The sequence below is a fragment of the Staurois parvus genome, unplaced genomic scaffold (assembly GCF_062004578.1).
Source record: "Staurois parvus isolate SC_StPar_1 unplaced genomic scaffold, SC_StPar_1.0 ptg000347l, whole genome shotgun sequence".
Taxonomy (NCBI): domain Eukaryota; kingdom Metazoa; phylum Chordata; class Amphibia; order Anura; family Ranidae; genus Staurois; species Staurois parvus.
Genome location: NW_028318143.1, coordinates 5,176,136 through 5,193,552, shown reverse-complemented (window position 1 = coordinate 5,193,552; position 17,417 = coordinate 5,176,136). Strand labels below are relative to the sequence as shown.

The 17,417-nt window shown below is 41.3% G+C and overlaps 1 protein-coding gene across 1 annotated transcript in view; it reads right to left on the bottom strand.

Annotated features, from left to right (window-relative positions):
* Positions 1-433: 433 nt before the first annotated feature.
* The window catches only part of SPATA1 (spermatogenesis associated 1), a 35,447-nt gene continuing 18,463 nt past the window's right edge, over positions 434-17,417 (bottom strand). Inside the window, exons 6-12 of the mRNA XM_089684397.1 lie at positions 13,773-13,917; positions 13,578-13,638; positions 11,212-11,332; positions 8,013-8,135; positions 4,745-4,923; positions 2,710-2,808; positions 434-1,068 (exon numbers count right to left, since the gene is read on the bottom strand). Of these exons, the coding sequence (XP_089540523.1) occupies positions 967-1,068; positions 2,710-2,808; positions 4,745-4,923; positions 8,013-8,135; positions 11,212-11,332; positions 13,578-13,638; positions 13,773-13,917 (830 nt within the window). The 3' untranslated portion in view covers positions 434-966. The remainder of the gene's footprint in view (positions 1,069-2,709; positions 2,809-4,744; positions 4,924-8,012; positions 8,136-11,211; positions 11,333-13,577; positions 13,639-13,772; positions 13,918-17,417) is intronic.

Below are 17,417 nucleotides of genomic sequence, written 5' to 3'. Positions count from 1 at the left end.
TAGTAAATCAACCCCATAGGGTCCTAAACACAAGTACCGCTCTGCATAGCATCCAAACGCTTACCAGTCCTTAGATAAGATGACTGTATCAGTTCCTGCAGAGCACAGAATTCCTGCATTCATCTGACCTTGAGTACAGTGTCCAGTTGCCACATATGTTAGTCTGTTATGGATTTTGACAGGCTGCTGGCAGCAGGGCTGGATGCTGCACCTATGCCTCCTGGGTGCCCAAAGATGCAGTGATTTTGTGCATTTAGGCTCTTACCATAGCACAGTCAGGGATCCACTTAGATCCATAGTGATTATAACAGATCAAAGTCTCTAGGCCTACAAAACCTGATTGTATTGTCTGACGTATGCTCTAGGTAACCACCAGATGGTATCTAAAGCCTGTGTAGGAAATGTAATTAGACAGAGCAGCAAGAGTGTAGTATATGGGAAATGCATCAAAAATAACTTTTATGTAAACTTTGCAGTAATAACTCAAAATGTGTACTTACCATATAATGTAGACCAAAAGTCAAGAAGTTCAGAAAATCTAAATGGGCTAAATGTGGGCTAATGGGCTAAACCGCCCAAACTAAAAGAGTCCTGACTATCACAATGAAAATATATACAAAGTCATTATACAGCAAAAAAAAAAAAAAAAACTTTCCTAGAAAGGTGAATGTTCCCACAATTAGAGTGATATCCTTGTGGACTTTTAGAGCAACATGTCTCAATCATATTTTTCTTTTCGTCTTTCAATTTTTGTATCATGATGTGAGTGTTTTCTATAAATTATTCTTTATTTAAAACAAAAGAGAAAAAGTCCATGCTATAGTCAGTCCACGTAAAAAAAGGTTTCCGCATAAACCATCAGTTCTACTTCCCTGGACGTTCACTGAAGAATTGAAAATAAAATGTACAATAAGTGGAAGAGTATGTCACTATAACACTGTCCGTGTGCTCGGTATGGATGGGACATCACATGGAATACAATGGTGGGCTGGTTATTCCAGATTGGGCCTTCTTCTGAGCTAATTCAGCTTTTAGCACATCCAGATCCAAAGATGCTTGTTTCCTCATCTAAAACAGAAAAAGAAAAGCACTTTTTTTCCTAACAATTTAATTCTTAGTGCTATCTGCAGATTCATATTTACTTGCCGGCCTGGTCCCCATTGCTTCTGGCATCGAAAGTGAGGGGGGACTTTAAAATTTTACTGTTGTCACTAGGATAAGAGTAGTGGGTGAATCTGATGGTAACACCTGTGGCAATGACATCTGTCAAATTTGGGATTGTCCCTCATGCTGGCAATCCACATCCTAATGCCTTGTGAACAGGAAATGGGAAGAAATTTCCTTAACTAGGACTTGCCAGCAGCAGGATCACCATGCAGGACACAGCACACTCATTCATGCAGCATGAAAGTGAAACATACAAGAGTTCCTGCCAACAGCAAAATCGATGGTGTGACATGGGTCTAACTCAGGATCACGTAACTAAGGAAACTGGGATTTACAGTATGTTTTAAAGCTAAAGAACAGACAAGTAGATAGATACAGATATGGGTCTTGTGATTCAGGCACATCTGTCAAATACAAAAATTTCTGCGATCACCCTAACCCCCTCCTCAACACTATATAAATATCTAAATGATCTAAAAATTAAAAAAAACAACTTTATATGCAACAAACAATGCTATCCCCCAGAAAAAAAATATAAATAAAATATACATTCAATCAACACATCAATGCATCAATAAATTTATACAATAATTAAATAATTTGCACAGCAGTTGTGTCATTAATTATTTTAATGTTCTTATACATTTATTAATGCATTGGTGTAATGGTTGAATGCACTTCTTTTTATTTCTACAGATGATTTGTTATGGTATTGATTATTATTTTTTTATATTTTTTGGGGTAGCACAGCCTGGTCCCTATCCTCCACTGCAATTAAGTAATATAGACATGTCACGGACGACCTCACTGAATGGATGATGGAGAAGCAGACTGCATAAGGTCATTCTTTTGCTCTTCCCTCTTCTGCAAGCATGTTCACCATTTTAGACTGACAGCACTGTGCAAAGCAACACAGCCCCAATTGTCTTATAATGCAGATCTTCCCTCTTCCACTCTGAGCATTGCTGTAAAGGGGAGCACAGGATGCTAAGATTTTAAAAAGTTGTGTTTTTTTATTTATAAACTAGTTTTATATTCAATTAAAATTATATATGTGTATATATACAGTGGGGATCAAAAGTTTGGGCACCCCAGCTAAAAATTTGTATTAATGTGCATAAAGAAGCCAAGGAAAGATGGAAAAATCTCCAAAAGGCATCAAATTACAGATTACACATTCTTATAATATGTCAACAAAAGTTAGATTTTATTTCCATCATTTACACTTTCAAAATAACAAAACAAAAAAGTCTGCAAAAGTTTGGGCACCCTGCAGAATTTATAGCATGCACTGCCCCCTTTGCAAAGCTGAGACCTGTATTATGCACATTAATACAAATTGTTAGCTGGGGTGCCCAAACTTTCGATCCCCACTGTATATATATATGCTATTTTAATTGAATATGAAACTAGTTTATATATTGCTTGGAGTTCAGCTTTAACATACCATGCCTGCACACTTCTAGTTTCTGTCATGTGCTGGGAAATTTTGTCACTCAGATCACCTTTGGATTAGTGAAGAGTTTGCTAAAGTAAGAATACCTTGATTTCAATGAGGAGTTTGATCCTGGCGTTCTCAGACTTGCGCTTCAGCTCATCCAGCTCACGCTGTTTGGTGGTTATCTTTATAATTGTAGAGTTCTGTAAAGGTTTCACATTGAAAAAGACAAAATTAACATGTCTGGTCACAGTAAAAAGTGATTTAAGGATCAGAATACACAGAACAGGTTTCTCAATTCTGGAGGAAGTGATGTTAGTTTCAAGCTGTGTTCACAGAACTGGCCAGGGGACTGTAAAACCAGGAAGTTGAGCAGGGGTTTTTACCACCTTTGACCACCTCCCTGAACACTGATGTGCAGTCGCTCATGACTTAAGCCAGCCATACATGGATCCAAATTTGGCTGGTTCAGCAGGGACTAGCCGAATTTCGAACCATGTATGGGCACTGTAGTTGTACAGAAGTTGATCTACCGATTGACATCTGTACAACCGTCCTGTTGGATTTTCCCAGATTCATCAGCGCTGCCAGCAATATCTATCGGATTTAATGGGCATTTTTTTTCCAGTTAAAGAATATGTATAGCCATATTTTCTATTGTATTTTAGGTGTTGCAAACACTGTCATGTTTTTATTGCTAAGAAACATTCCCAGCTCAACTTACCAACCAGCCTCCACCCATTGTTTTCATTGCTGTCTATGTCCCTACAGAGTAGATTTCCCCTCTCTATTTGTCCTGGTGACCATCGTCAAGGGATGGGAAATCCAAAGGTAAGGGTAAATCTTCCAATGGTGACAGTTGTCTAGGAGGCAGGTTTAAACAGTAACTTTGCCTTTGTTAAGGAGAAAAAAACAACCCCCTCTGGGTGATCATTGTACATTGCAGAGATTTTAACAACCTTTTGTTTATTTCACCAGACTGATTGCAGAATAAATAGGAGGGTCTGCTTCAATATAATCACCTGGTGCACTTTCAGTGTTCTGATGAGAAAAGCTGTAGGGTCTGCATCCCTTATTTATTATTATTATTATATAACCCTATAGGGAGTATCTCACCAAAACTGTCATTCCTATTGCAGGAGATGACTAAATGTGTGCTATAATAGCCGCTAGCAATAATTGCATGTAAAATCGGACAGACTGGTTGTACACAAGTTAATTGATTGATTAACTTGTGTACATTCAGCCTGCCCATACATGGTTTGAATCTCGACTGGTCCCTGCTGAACGAGCCTAGAATCTATGACTGGCTTTTTGCAAAAATGAGTGAGCCAATCAGACAAGCAGGAAATTACATTTCTGGGGGCAGCGTGTACACCAAGGGTGTACAGAATGCTTCCAGGGTGCCATACTGCATTGCATTTTACAGAAAATTACAGCGGCTGCAGATTGAAAAGGAAAGGTCATTTTAATAACATTAAATTACAATATGGCTTGTGAAGCAATTTTATATGCTATACCATTTTTTTATTTGCTGTGTCTTTATTCCACCACACTGGAGTTACCCTTTAAATTTGTAGAGATTGCCTCTCACTTCCTGTTGCGTTGCTGGAACAGGAAGTAAAAGGGAAATCTCCCCAACAGCACATGGAAACAAAAAGTGGGTAGAGTTTAAACTTTTCCTTTCTCTTTCCAAAGCTAAAAAAAACTGTTTCCTATACATACACTTTAAAGTGATATTACCGTTTTGTTTTTTTACCAAACAAACATGTTATACTTACCTGCTCTGGGCAATGGTTTTGCGCAAAGCAGCCCCGATCCTCCTTTTTTCAGATCCCCCATGGCATTCCTAGCTCTGACCAGAGCCCCCAATAATAAGCTAAGGGGGCACTGGTGTGTGCTCACTCCTGAGCATTGCTCTACATGTCCATTATACTCCCTCCTTATTGGCTTACTGACTGTGATTGACAGCAGTGGGAACCAATGAGGAGGGAGAGACCCGGATACAGCCTAAGCTCCCGTACACATCGTTGGATCGAGAAAAAGTAAAAAAAAAGCCCTTCAGCCTTTAGAACCATTCTAAGGTCTCCCCAAACAGTTTGACTTTTTCCCCTATACAGAATCTTGGCAGTCAGGTACCTTGGACTTGGCGGCCAACGTGGGGTGCTTGGCGCGCTTCTTACTGTCTCGGGCTGCTAGCTGTCCCAGAATCTTCTGGTAGTAAACCTCCAGCTCTTTATTCAGCTTGTTAAAAGTCTCCTCCAGGGCAGATGTGACTTTCTTGGTCTCAAAATACTTCTTTTTCCAGGAGTCTCTTGCTAAAAGAAAATATTCAAAGTAAACATGTACAAAGGAAAATACTGGTTCCTTGGCTGGTAGAGCGATTCAGTTGCTCTGTAACTTTCTAAGTGCCTGACCATCAGGAGCTCTGACATAATTCTGGCTTTCCTGATTTGTACACTTCCATGTCAGAATCTTGGAAAGTGTGGAAGGCAAAGATAGCCAGGCAACTCACATTTTCAGAGAAAGTGTAGCAATTCCAGTCTACTATTTCTATAGGTACAGATGTCCTTTAATGCCTCATTCACACTGGCGTGCCTGTCCATAGCCCCATGCAAAGGGTTGCGCAGGTGTTCTGTGCATCAACATATAGACAGTCCCTTTCACGCCTACTAGGACACAGTGGCTGCATGGAAGCAGCTGCTGGTCCCAATTGTCCATGTGCGTAGCACCAAACACACACTGTCCACATGGCTTATACAAAGATGTTACATAGTAGTCAGGAATTATAAAAGTGACTGCTCACTCATCTATAGCAGACATACAATCTGCACATAAACATCCACACTTGAGCGTGCAATGCAGACCCCCATCACCAATCTTCATGGAACAGAAGATGGACTAGAGAGAGATTTTTTGGGAATGTATGGGGAGATCTGCGGTACACCACAATGCCACATCCAAAATCAGCATGATTGGCCATCGCCAACTAAGGCTGGCCTTCCAGAGAATGTTTTGCTGTTGCTTGTTTATTGGTACCATTATATTAGTACCATTCAAAGTTCATTTTTTATGAGATGGTAAAAAATGTCTATTGACTTGTAGAAACATTGGCAATGGCATGGCTCCTAAATTACACTTGTCATTATAGAAAGATGTTGTAACTAACATAAGTACAGAAGTGCATTGTATATTATATTTCCGAAAGGTTTGTGGACAGGACATCACACCTACTATACTGGCACAAGTATGGGGACACCTTTCATAATGATTGAGCCTGGGTGTTTCTAGTGAAGGCACTGTTACTACTACAGTATGGAAAGACACAAAGGGCTTGTTCACACTAGCTGATGTAACCTGTGTTTTTGGCATTGGATAATTGTACAGTGCAGTAAAATGCAGCATTCCAATAAAATACTTTACAGGTCAATATGAACATAGCCTTAAACCGCCATAGATGGATCAAATCTCGGCCAGTTCAGCAGGGACCAGGCGAGATTCTATCCATCTATGGGCAGAATGATTGTACCCAAGTTGATCCATTGATTGACTTGAGTACAACCAGCCTGTCGGAGTTTTAGCAATGGGTTCCTGTCCGCGGCTATAGCCGCTAGCAGTAATCATTGTGTTATCCTGGCCTGGAAGGCTCCCTGTGCCCCCCTGCCAGCAGAACACAATAGCACTGCAGGAGGCAGTAGGCCACAGTCAGTGTTGATGGGGGACTCAAGTTTTTTTTCACCCATGGTGGAAGGAAAGAAAACCCGATTCATCTATGGCTTCCTTTAGGCAACAGTTTTGGGAAGGTCCTTTTTTGTTCCAGTTTAACTGTACAAAATCAACACCATAAAGCCACTGGGGTTGATTTACTAAAGGGAAATAGACTGTGCACTCTCCAAGTGTAGTTGCTCCACAGCTTAGTAATTGAGGTGAGACTTCACTTTGCAAAGAATACTCAATCACATGCAATTTACTTGCACATGATTGGATGATGGAAGTCAGCAGAGCTTCCCCTCATTTACTAAACTCTGGAGCAACTGTAGTTGCAAAGTGCTCAGTCTATTTGCCTTTAGTAAATCAACCCTATTGTTTGATATTGTTTGTGTGGTGAAATTTGAGTGGCCTGCGTACAGCCCTGACCTCAACCCTACTGAACCCCTCTTGTTTCTGCCGCATACCCACCTCCGAGCACCATTGCTTGGTTCAACCCCCTACCCACCTCCCAGTACTGCCCCTTTTATAGAATACAGACACAGGTATCATTTTGTGGTGCTAAGTAATTTGTATGGAATTTGGTAATGTTAGCAAGAAAATCAGTAAATTAGATCCTCTGCAGCTAGCGATAACAGATTCCCCCAGCAACAGTAGACCTTCCCATCAACAATGGACCTCCCTTCACAAGAAAATACCAGTCCATGTACAATAGATCCCTCCCAGCAACAATTGACCACCCAGCAACATAAGACCTATCCCCAGAAACAAATCCCCCACCAGCAACAAAAGACCCCCTCTCAGCAAAAATAGATCTTCTCCAGCAACAATAAACCTCTAAGCAGTCAGCAACAATAGACTCTCCAGCACCCCTTGCCATTAAATACATCCAATGCTGGAGGTGCCGGAACTGCATTCCTCTGCATTCTCGCTGAACAAATGCCCTGAGTATTTGACCGCACAAATGCTCTTTTGCCTAAATAGGCACACATTCCCACAGATACATTCTAACATCTTGTAGAAAGGCTTTACAAAAGAGTGATGGGTCTTATAACCCCAAAGGGGGTAGCAAACTTCATATTAATGTGCATGGTTTTAGAATCTCAAGAAACCTCCTACAGGGCTCCACAAACCTATGGCCATATCGTGTATCTTTAGTTGTAGGAAAAAAAATCTCCCTGAGCACCCCAAGACACTTGGAATCTCAGTACAATCAGTATGTAAAATCCAACATGAGCTGCAGATCATGCAGTCTATCTTCTTGCAATGCAAAGCAAATGTCTCTGTGGCCAGTAGAGATGCATGGATGGTATTATGAGATGCCAAGCTGTGCAGTCTGAGCTCTGACTTCATAGTGAAAATCTTATGGTGCCTGCTTTATATATTTTGTTGTGTATGACAGGTTCCCCATGTGATTTTAAATTAAACCCAAAGAAAACAATCTCTGGTTTGCTTCCCATTCAGACCTAATAGGTTTCATTGCTATTGCTTTACACAAAGATTGCAACATTGAGTGATTGGTTATTACTGATTGCGGGAGACAATGCAGACAAAAAAATCATTGTTGGACCTGTAATCTCTCAATTACATCACTAATAGCCACATTTGTTGCCGCACCCTTTGATTCTGCGCTTCCTAGGTTAGAAAAACCCTCAACCCAAAGGAAATAAGCCTTGAGCAAATCAATACCGACCAGTACCTTGCTGACGTCTGAGTTTTTGTTGCTCCAGCAATGCTTTGGTTCTCTTTATCAGTTCTTCCCGTGATTTTTCTAGCTGCATCCGCTCTGCTCTTACCCGATTTAGCTGCTCCAGAACAGTTTCTCCAGAGAGAAAAAAATCCAAGTTAGCAATATTGTGGCTGTGATATGTAAAAATGTACCATCAGGTATATAACCAAAGACTACCGAAAGAACAGTTATAAATGGATGTGTCCCTATACTTGGACAATAGATGGAGGAACAACGTAACATACACTGCTCAAAAAAATTAAAGGAACACTTTTTAATCAGAGTATAGCATCAAGTCAATGAAACTCCTGGGATATTGATCAGGTCAGGTAAGTAGCAGAGGGGTTGTTAATCAGTTTCAGCTGCTTTGGTGTTAATGAAATTAACAACAGGTGCACTAGATGGGCAACAATGAGTTGACCCCCAAAACAGGAATGGTTTTACAGGTGGAGGCCACTGACATTTTTTTTCCTACTAATTTTTCTGACTGTTTTTCACTAGTTTTGCATTTGGCTAGGGTCAGGGTCACTACTGGTAACATGAGGCAATACCTGGACCCTACAGAGGTAGCACAGGCAGTCCAACTCCTCCAGGATGGCACATCAATATGTGAAATTGGCAGAAGGTTTGCTGTGTCTTCCAGCACAATCTCAAGAGCATAGAGGAGATTCCAGGAAACAGGCAGTTACTCTAGGAGAGCTGGACAGGGCCGTAGAAGGTCCTTAACCCATCAGCAGGACTGGTATCTGCTCCTTTGTGCAAGGAGGAACAGGATGAGCACTGCCAGAGCCCTACAAAATGACCTCCAGCAGGCCACTGGTGTGAATGTCTCTGACCGAACAATCAGAAACAGACTTCAAGAGCCTGAGGGCCCAACGTCCTCTAGTGGGCCCAGTACTCACTGCCCGGCACCATAGAGCTCGATTGGCATTTGCCATTGAACACCAGAATTGGCAGGTCCACCACTGGCACCCTGTGCTTTTCACAGATGAGAGCAGGTTCACCCTGAGCACGTGACAGATGTGAAAGGGTCTGGAGAAGCCGTGGAGAACGTTATGCTGCCTGTAACATCATTCAACATGACCATTTTGGTGGTGGGTCAGTGATGGTCTGGGGAGGCATATCCATGGAGGGACGCACAGACCTCTACAGGCTAGACGATGGCACCCTGACTGCCATTAGGTATTGGGATGAAATCCTTGGACCCATTGTCAGACCCTACGCTGGTGCAAAGGGTCCTGGGTTCCTCCTGGTGCAGAACAATGCCTGGCCTCATGTGGCGAGAGTAGGCAGGGAGTTCCTGTAGGATGAAGTAATTGATACCAGTAAATGGCTCTCTGACCTAAATCCAATAGAACACCTCTGGGATATCATGTTTCGGTCCATGCGACGCTGCCAGGTTGCACCTCAGACTGTCCAGGAGCTCAGTGATTCCCTGGTCCAGATCTGGGAGGAAATACCCCAGGACACCATTGGTCGTCTCATTAGGAGCATGCCCCGACATTGTGAGGCATGGATACAAGTATGTGGGGGCCATACAAACTACTCAGTATGATTTTGAGTTGCTGAAATTAAATTTCAGCAAAATGGACAAAACTGTTGCAATATTCTTTCATTTTGATTTTCGGGGTGTCATTGAATTCAGTCCTCTGTAGACTTATAAATTTCATTTCCATCAAACGCTGGAGCATCCCTACGTTCCTAACACATTACCCACTCCATATCAGTATAGATTTCCAGCATGATATTGTTCCCCATTGAGATCTAAAGTTGTTTTTAAAGTGTTTCTTTAATTTGTTTGAACAGTGTATATGCACATCCCTAATGCAGACTGCACCAAAATAGAATGTAAGAAACATAAAAAGAGAAAGGAATTTGTTGAATACTATGGTATTTATCTCCTTTTATGAAGCCTAGTATCATTGAACTAGGGCCTAATACCTAAACTGCAAGCTTGGTACTGGTTCTCCTATCACAAAAGCTGTGCTTTGCTTACATGCCACAACGCTCTCTGAGCATCCAAACTTGCCCTATACTCTCTGTGCTGAATTTTCGAACTTCCTTGGATCCCACCCTAATCATTGCTCATAGTAAACAGACTTTGTCAACCTTTGTCTACCATGGCATATGAAGGACATTAATCCACATATAGGTACATGACCTAGCTTGATAAGCCCCAGGGAGTGATGTTGGCTATATATCGTCACCACTACAGAATAGGTATAGTAGTAGGCACCATTACACCTGGTGCTGCCTGTTGGGACGATCTGGTGTGTTGGATATGAAGATGCCACGTTAGTGGCTATAGAGTTAGTTCTGCTATTGCATATCAAAATATTTCTATAAGGTCAAATCTGGCTTTATCACTAATTGGTTTCTATTTCTGGGATTGAATGCAATACAAAGATCACCAAACATATACATTTAAAACCCTATACCATACAAAACTGAAATTTTGGCTATGATGAGTTGCCCCACTGCCTTGTATCCCTCTGGAATCCCTTCAAACGCTAACATGCCACAGAGCCTAGAAAAGAGCTTAGAGTGCAGCTCAAAGCAGGACGGAAAGTCTTTCCACTGGTCCTCAGGAAAGGGAGTGCTGGCATCTTGATGCACACATTCAGAAATGACAAACTAGTAAGATGGCTGTCGCTTTCCATCCAGCCCATGTTTAGAAAAGGTGATGGGCGGTCTCAGTCAGTGCCTCTCCACAAACCATGCCTGCTGATGCATTTTGCCTCACCCACCAGGGATTAGTCTCTGAGGTCCTCTATGTAATAAAGGTGATGGTGGCCTCAGCCAGTGCTTCACCACAAAGAACACCTATTGACGCATTTCGCCCCATGCATGGAGGTCCTCTATGACTAAGCTCTGGTGGGTGGGGTGAAATGCAGCAGGCAATGGTTTGTGGCGAGGCACTGGCTGAGGCCGCCCATCACCTTTGCTGCACATGTGATGGATGGGACAGCGGCATCCCTCCTGCTTACTGTGCCTCAAAGTCTCACTATTTCTGCTGCAGCAGGACTTCCTATGTTTCAGCTGCATTCTCCTTCCATCTTTGCAAACGATACAACAGCAACAGTCATTCCTAATGACAGTGTAAGGAGGCAAACCTAAACGGCAGGATGTAACATTGTGTTTAATAATAAATCAGATTTTCGGTGCTTACCATGTGCTAGAATCTGGTGTTTTGATGGCTCAATTGTTGGGAAATCGGGCAGAAGTGGTGGAGACGGAGGAGGCTTGTAATGTGTCGGCTCTACTAGAGGTCTAAAAGAAGTACCACCAAACTGTAAAAACATATGATCAGATGTGGAAGAGGTACAGGATAAATACACTACAAAAGACTAGAGCTAGCCAAGCATGATGCAGCTGTTTTGCCACAATGGCAATAATCTGATCCACACTTAAGTCAGTTTGCTAAAAAAATTTCCCCTAAGAACCAAAGTTGTATATTTTGCAGCTTGCCAGTCCTTAAATCTGCTGACTGCATTAGTTTTCATTTCCGTTATTTTCATCTGGTGATCCTATTAGGGTGACAACACTCACTTACTGTATTGTATCTATAAAGGAGGCATTGATATCACCCAAAGACAGGAAGTATGTTAGGACTATACCTTCCCTTCTCCTTATCTCCATAACATGGGGGGTTGTTTTTTAGTCCTGTAGACCTGGCTGATACCACTGGAAGCTGGAAATTTCCACTTGTACATCCTGTGCTGAGTGGCTGGCCTGATGCAGTGAATAGGGGAGGTCAGCCGCTCAACATGGGCGCCATTCAGAGAATACTTTGCATTTTCTGAATGAATGCAAATAACTCACTGGTTGGATGAGGTGGAGACCACCTGCACCTCATCCAATCAGAGAATACTTTGCATTCATTCGGAAAATGCAAAGCAATCTCTGAATGGTGCCCTGTGTTCAGAATGCAGTAGGGCAGCCACTCGGTGCGAGACCCAGCAGCAAGTGGAGATCACTGGAGTAACGGTGCCTACTTCAGAAATGTCTTTTGTATGGCAAAAATTGGCCATGGTCCTTTATTGGTATTTGAACCTCACTTTAACCATAGCATAACAAACCATCAACCAGAAAGATAACCAATTACCAGACCCATGCTCAGCCATAACAGATAAGTTCACCTTTTGGACAAAAATAATAAATGCACATTTTTTTCAGGTATAAAAAATGTGCATTTTTTATTTTTGTCTAAAGGAGCCTGGAAAGCATTGCACCAGCGATCAGTACATCACTGATGTCATGCAGGTCTCCTGCAGACCTGTCAGAATATCTTCTTGCCGTATGGGATGTACGAACAAGCAGATATTTTGACAGGAAGCTTCAGTGAACTACCATGGTGCTCCACAGCGCCATGGTAGTTCATTGAAAACTACAAACTGACAGCCGCTAAGGCCGCCAGTACTTGTAGAACTCATTCACAGAACACTGTGAATAAGTGATGCGGCCGTGTGGGCGGAGCCACGCTGTTTTCAAATATGACAGATAGTACGGGGAAACATCTCCCTGTACTATCTGTCAGATGGAGGGGGGACGTTGGGAACAGCTGCAGCTATGGGAACAAGTTACATATTCCACCCTAAAAACGGGTGGAACATGTAACATGTTCCCAAAGGTGAACTTATACTTTAAGACAAGCACCCTGAATAACAGGACCATATTAAATACACAGTCTAGCCACAAATGAGGGGCAATAACAAGATGGTGGTCAGACAGGATTCCAGCCTTGAGAGTCACATCTGCTGGAGAGCCATAGACATGGGTATATAATGGTAAAAGAAGTGCCTCATTGGGTGCCAGGTTTCCTTCTGATCTGTCGTTGATCAATGCTGACAGCTGTCAAAATTCTCAGCAGCTAGGACACAAGCTTTTATAACGCCCAGTCAACAGCCAATCCTGTTGATCCTGCCAGAAATTGTTTGAACCAATGCCTCCTGTGCTGTACTCAGAAATATTCCCAACTCTCTGGTGGACTACAGAAAACCTCTGACCATGGTTCCAGTTTCCGGAGGCATTGGCTAGGTATGCTATACCAAGGGTCTCCAAACTTTCTAAGCAAAGGACCAGTTTGCTGTCCTTCAGCCTTTAGAGGGGGCCAGACCGTGGACAGTGAGAGTAGAAGATGCCCAGGCATCAGTGGGAAAAAACAATGCCTCATCATTGGTATTAATTTGAGGAAGAAGGCCTCATTGTTGGTATCAGTGGTAAGAATAGTGCCATTGATGGTGTCATTGGGAGGAATGGTGCCCCATCATTGGTGTCAGTTAGTGTAATAGTGCCCCAAGGGCCAGATAAAGGCAAGTAAAGGACCACATCTGGCTCCCATGCCACAGTTTGGAGACCACTGGTATATACTGTATGTACTTACATTGATCCAAGCTGGAACAAGATGTATAAAATCCCTACATTGGGAAACATTCTTTTACTTCCTGGTAACATGGTTTGACTGAAGAGTGCACATGATGGCTCCAAACATCTGAATCAAAAGGTATTACAAAATCTTTTGGTCATTTTTTTTACCTGGGCATCCTTACTCCTGGACTGATGGTTTGCAGGGTTTGCAGCTATATGCCTTTCTTGACTGCAAATCAAAAATAGAATGTTGTACTTATTATTATCTATCCTTATATACACAGTTTATATATATTTACATCATATTTCATACTGCTTTTCATATATCTATCTATATATATATCTATATATATTTGCAATTACCGTTTGCGGTGAGAACGATCGGTATCCACCTCTAGGAGGGAGTGCTCAATCCCAGAATCCCCCGTCGTGTTTCTACCTGATAATTTCTTGGTGTCATTGTAGTTGGCAGCATCTGATTTTTTATTGGGAGCATTGGAGATTTTTCCTGATGGACAGAATTATAGATATAATGAAAAGAAAAATGTTAATCAGGTGTAATAAAAACAGAAGAAAAGAATGGATATGCTTATAAAAGCCATGCTTGAAAACAAAATTAAACACACATCAGTGGTCAAAATGTAAAGTCATATATTCATTTCCACATTGTATTTCAATTATTTCTAGCCGACTCCTAATAATCTGAAGGATCTCGAAGTTTGTAAACTTACTTTCTGAAGATTCCAACCCATTTACTTCCTTTAATTCTGTGACACGTAGTCACTATGCCCTGTATGTAGGCACTGCTGTGTCACATTTCACAGAGCCTGCCTTCTGAACTACAGAGGAGCTGAGAGGAGGAGTTTCAGGAGGCGGGGTCAGTACAGGAGTCACTGATTGCAGGCAGCGAGGTACCATGGGATATGTAGTCCTTACAAATTGAGGAAAAGCAGCAAAGCATGCAGATAATACAGGAAGTTGTGGAAAGATATGGCCAGCAGACGGCCAGAACTCACAACATGAAATATTTTTCAAGTAAGCTTATACTGGGTTGTCCAAAATCATTATTGTTTGTGTTGTTATTACATTGCTGATGTTATAAAATGTATGCTGTGACTTTAGATCTCATTTAAGCATCTTACTGGCAGCTAAGGGCAACGCTCATCCTTCCCCTACTTACAGGTCTCTGTCACTAGTAATTTTATATACATTCTGAACATAAGATAATATAGGAAACTGAATCACCCAAAAATATTACAACAGTAAGAAAAAAAAGCAAAGTCATGCAGAATGTGTAAAACACAACTACAATTGTAAGAAAGTCTAACTATAGTTATAATGGCTATATATATTAACTGTTCTGGTCAAAGGTGATTCAGTAAGAAATACAAATCAGAGATAATTCCATAAAATATTGGTGGATTACCTGCAGTCTCCATCTGCTCCATACATGGACATCCAAAAAGACTAAATGTCGGCAACAAGGTGAAATAAAAAAAGATGTCTTCTTTATTGTATGCAAGGAGTAAAATATTCCATAGGGCAACCGATGCTAATGCATATCAGTCAAGAAAAGACCTTAGTCACAGCCTTATCCATAGCCTTAAGGATATAAATAAGGTCTTTTCTTGACTGAAACATGTTAGAGTTGGTTGTTCCATGGAATATTTTACTCCTTGCATACAAGAAAGTAGATTTTTTTTAAATTCGCCTAGTTGCCGACATTTCGTTTTTTTTTATGTACAAACAATATAGGTTCTGTAGGTTTGTTCTTAAGTTGAATTTGTATGTAAGTTGGGACAGGTACATTTTTTAAGTGTAAGTCCAACCAAAAAATTATTTTTAATTTTTTTTTGGATAGCATAGGGAAGTGTTACCACCCCTATAATGTTTGTTTTGCTGTCTGTGCCCCTGTTCAACTCACTTTCTGTCCCTGTGGCAATGAGATTTTGAAAATTTTGAGTTGTCGTAGAAACAAGGATTGCTGATAAAGCTTACATGAAGACACATTTTTCCCATGACAACTCTTCTAGGAGTGAATTTCCCTTTCTAGCGGTAGATTTCCTCTCACTTCCTGTTGTCTCCCTCCATTTGTAAGTATGAGTCGTATGTAAGTCGGATGTATGTAACTCGGGGACTGCATGTATATGGTTTTAAAGAACGTGGTTTATTGTGCCAAACCTTTTCTCTCTCATTAAATTTCTTTACCCTACAATGTCATTATAAATTGTATATTACATTGCCAATGATGAAGACATGCAACCGTAAATCTTCGTACGGTCTTTACATTGACTGTAAGTAGCATTAAAACATAGGTACATAGTTTTTCCTAGTAGCGGTGGAGTTTGACAAAAAGAGACTTTAAAGGGCAATATAAGGTTGCATCCACCTCTGCTTGTTGCTCCATCAATGGGTTACTTAGCGTATTACCATAGAGAAGGGGCCATATGAAGGGAGGTTATGGTTGGCGGTGTAGTAAGCAACAGGTTTAAAGAATAATCAAGGTGGAAAAAGGAAGAAAACAAGATGCAGTTGGGGAAGGCATTGGTAGGTTTTTCAGGGTAAGGAGTTGGGAGGAAAGCAGAGAGGGAATCCTTGACAGCAAGCAGTACTGTGGGGGCCAGTCGTGGGGGTTATACACTTTAAGGACCAATGGGGACCGATCAAAGTCTTTAGGGAGGTAGTGTTCTACAGATGGGGTCCATATCTACTCAAATGTACTTATTATATCCATGGCAAACCTTTTCATATTTCCAGCACCAACCTCTTTTGAGGCTGTCAGCATTTGTTCACATGACATCTCAGAGTGGTAAAGAAGTTGGTACTGAAAGAGGTCCCTTTCCGTGGTGCTGTATCTCATGTCTGATCAGGGAGCAGATACAATATAATGCCCAGCATGTCTGAGTGTGGGTCCCATGTCTGAATGGTGAAGTATCTCCCCTTGGGGGCACCAGTCCAACATATTCTACTAGTACCGGATGGGAGGCAAATAACCACCTGCCCTCAAGCTCAGTACAGCCATAAAGCAGAACCATTAAGGTGGCATATATGTTTTTATGAAGAACCAGAATTGACTGTATATTTACATTATTTTATGACTTTATTCCCTGTAGGAACTGGTCCCCTTCCCACTATTCTGTGCATGCCCTGTTTTACACAGTGTCTGAGCTATACAATGGTAGTTTTTATCTATAATCAGCTTTGTCTTATTGTTCTCCGCTTGAAAGAAATTACTGTTTTTGGGTGGGGAATCTTCTTTAAATATGCACATTTGCCTGCCATTTTTTATTGAATTATATGTGAACCCCTACCATGTAAAAAAAAAAAAGAGAAAAAAAAAGAATAGAAATGAAAAGCAAGATATCTGTTTATATATATATTTAGTTTTTTCCAGGTATTGACCAAAACATATTCAAGCTATAATTATATAATGGATATGGGCTGAAAGTGCCCACTCTCAGGTTTAATTTGAGGGTATGTACATCCAAATTGGAGGAAAGGTTTAGGAATTACAGCTCTTAAGAGTAACCATCCCCCCTTTTTCAAGGGACCAAAAGTAATTGGACAAATGAATATAATCGTAAATAAAATGTTCATTTGTAATATTTTGTTGAGAATTCTTTACTGGCAATGACTGCCTGAAGTCTGGAACCCATGGACCTTACCAAAGACTGGGTTCCTCTTTTCTGATGCTTTCCCAGGCTCTAACTGCAGCTGACTTTGGTTGTTCTTTGTTTTCACTTTTAGTTTTGCCTTCAGCAAGTGAAATGCATGTTCAATTGGGTTGAGATCAGGTGACTGACTCTGCCATTGCAGAATATTCCACTTCTTTTCCTTCAAAAGCTCCTGGGTTGCTTTTGAAGTGTGTTTTGGATCACTGTCCATCTGTACTGTGAAGTGCCATCCAATCAGCTTTGCTGCGTTTGGCTGAATCTGGGCTGACTGGGGATGGCTACTCTTAAGAGCTGTAATTCCTAAACCCTTCCTCCAATTTGGATGTACATACAA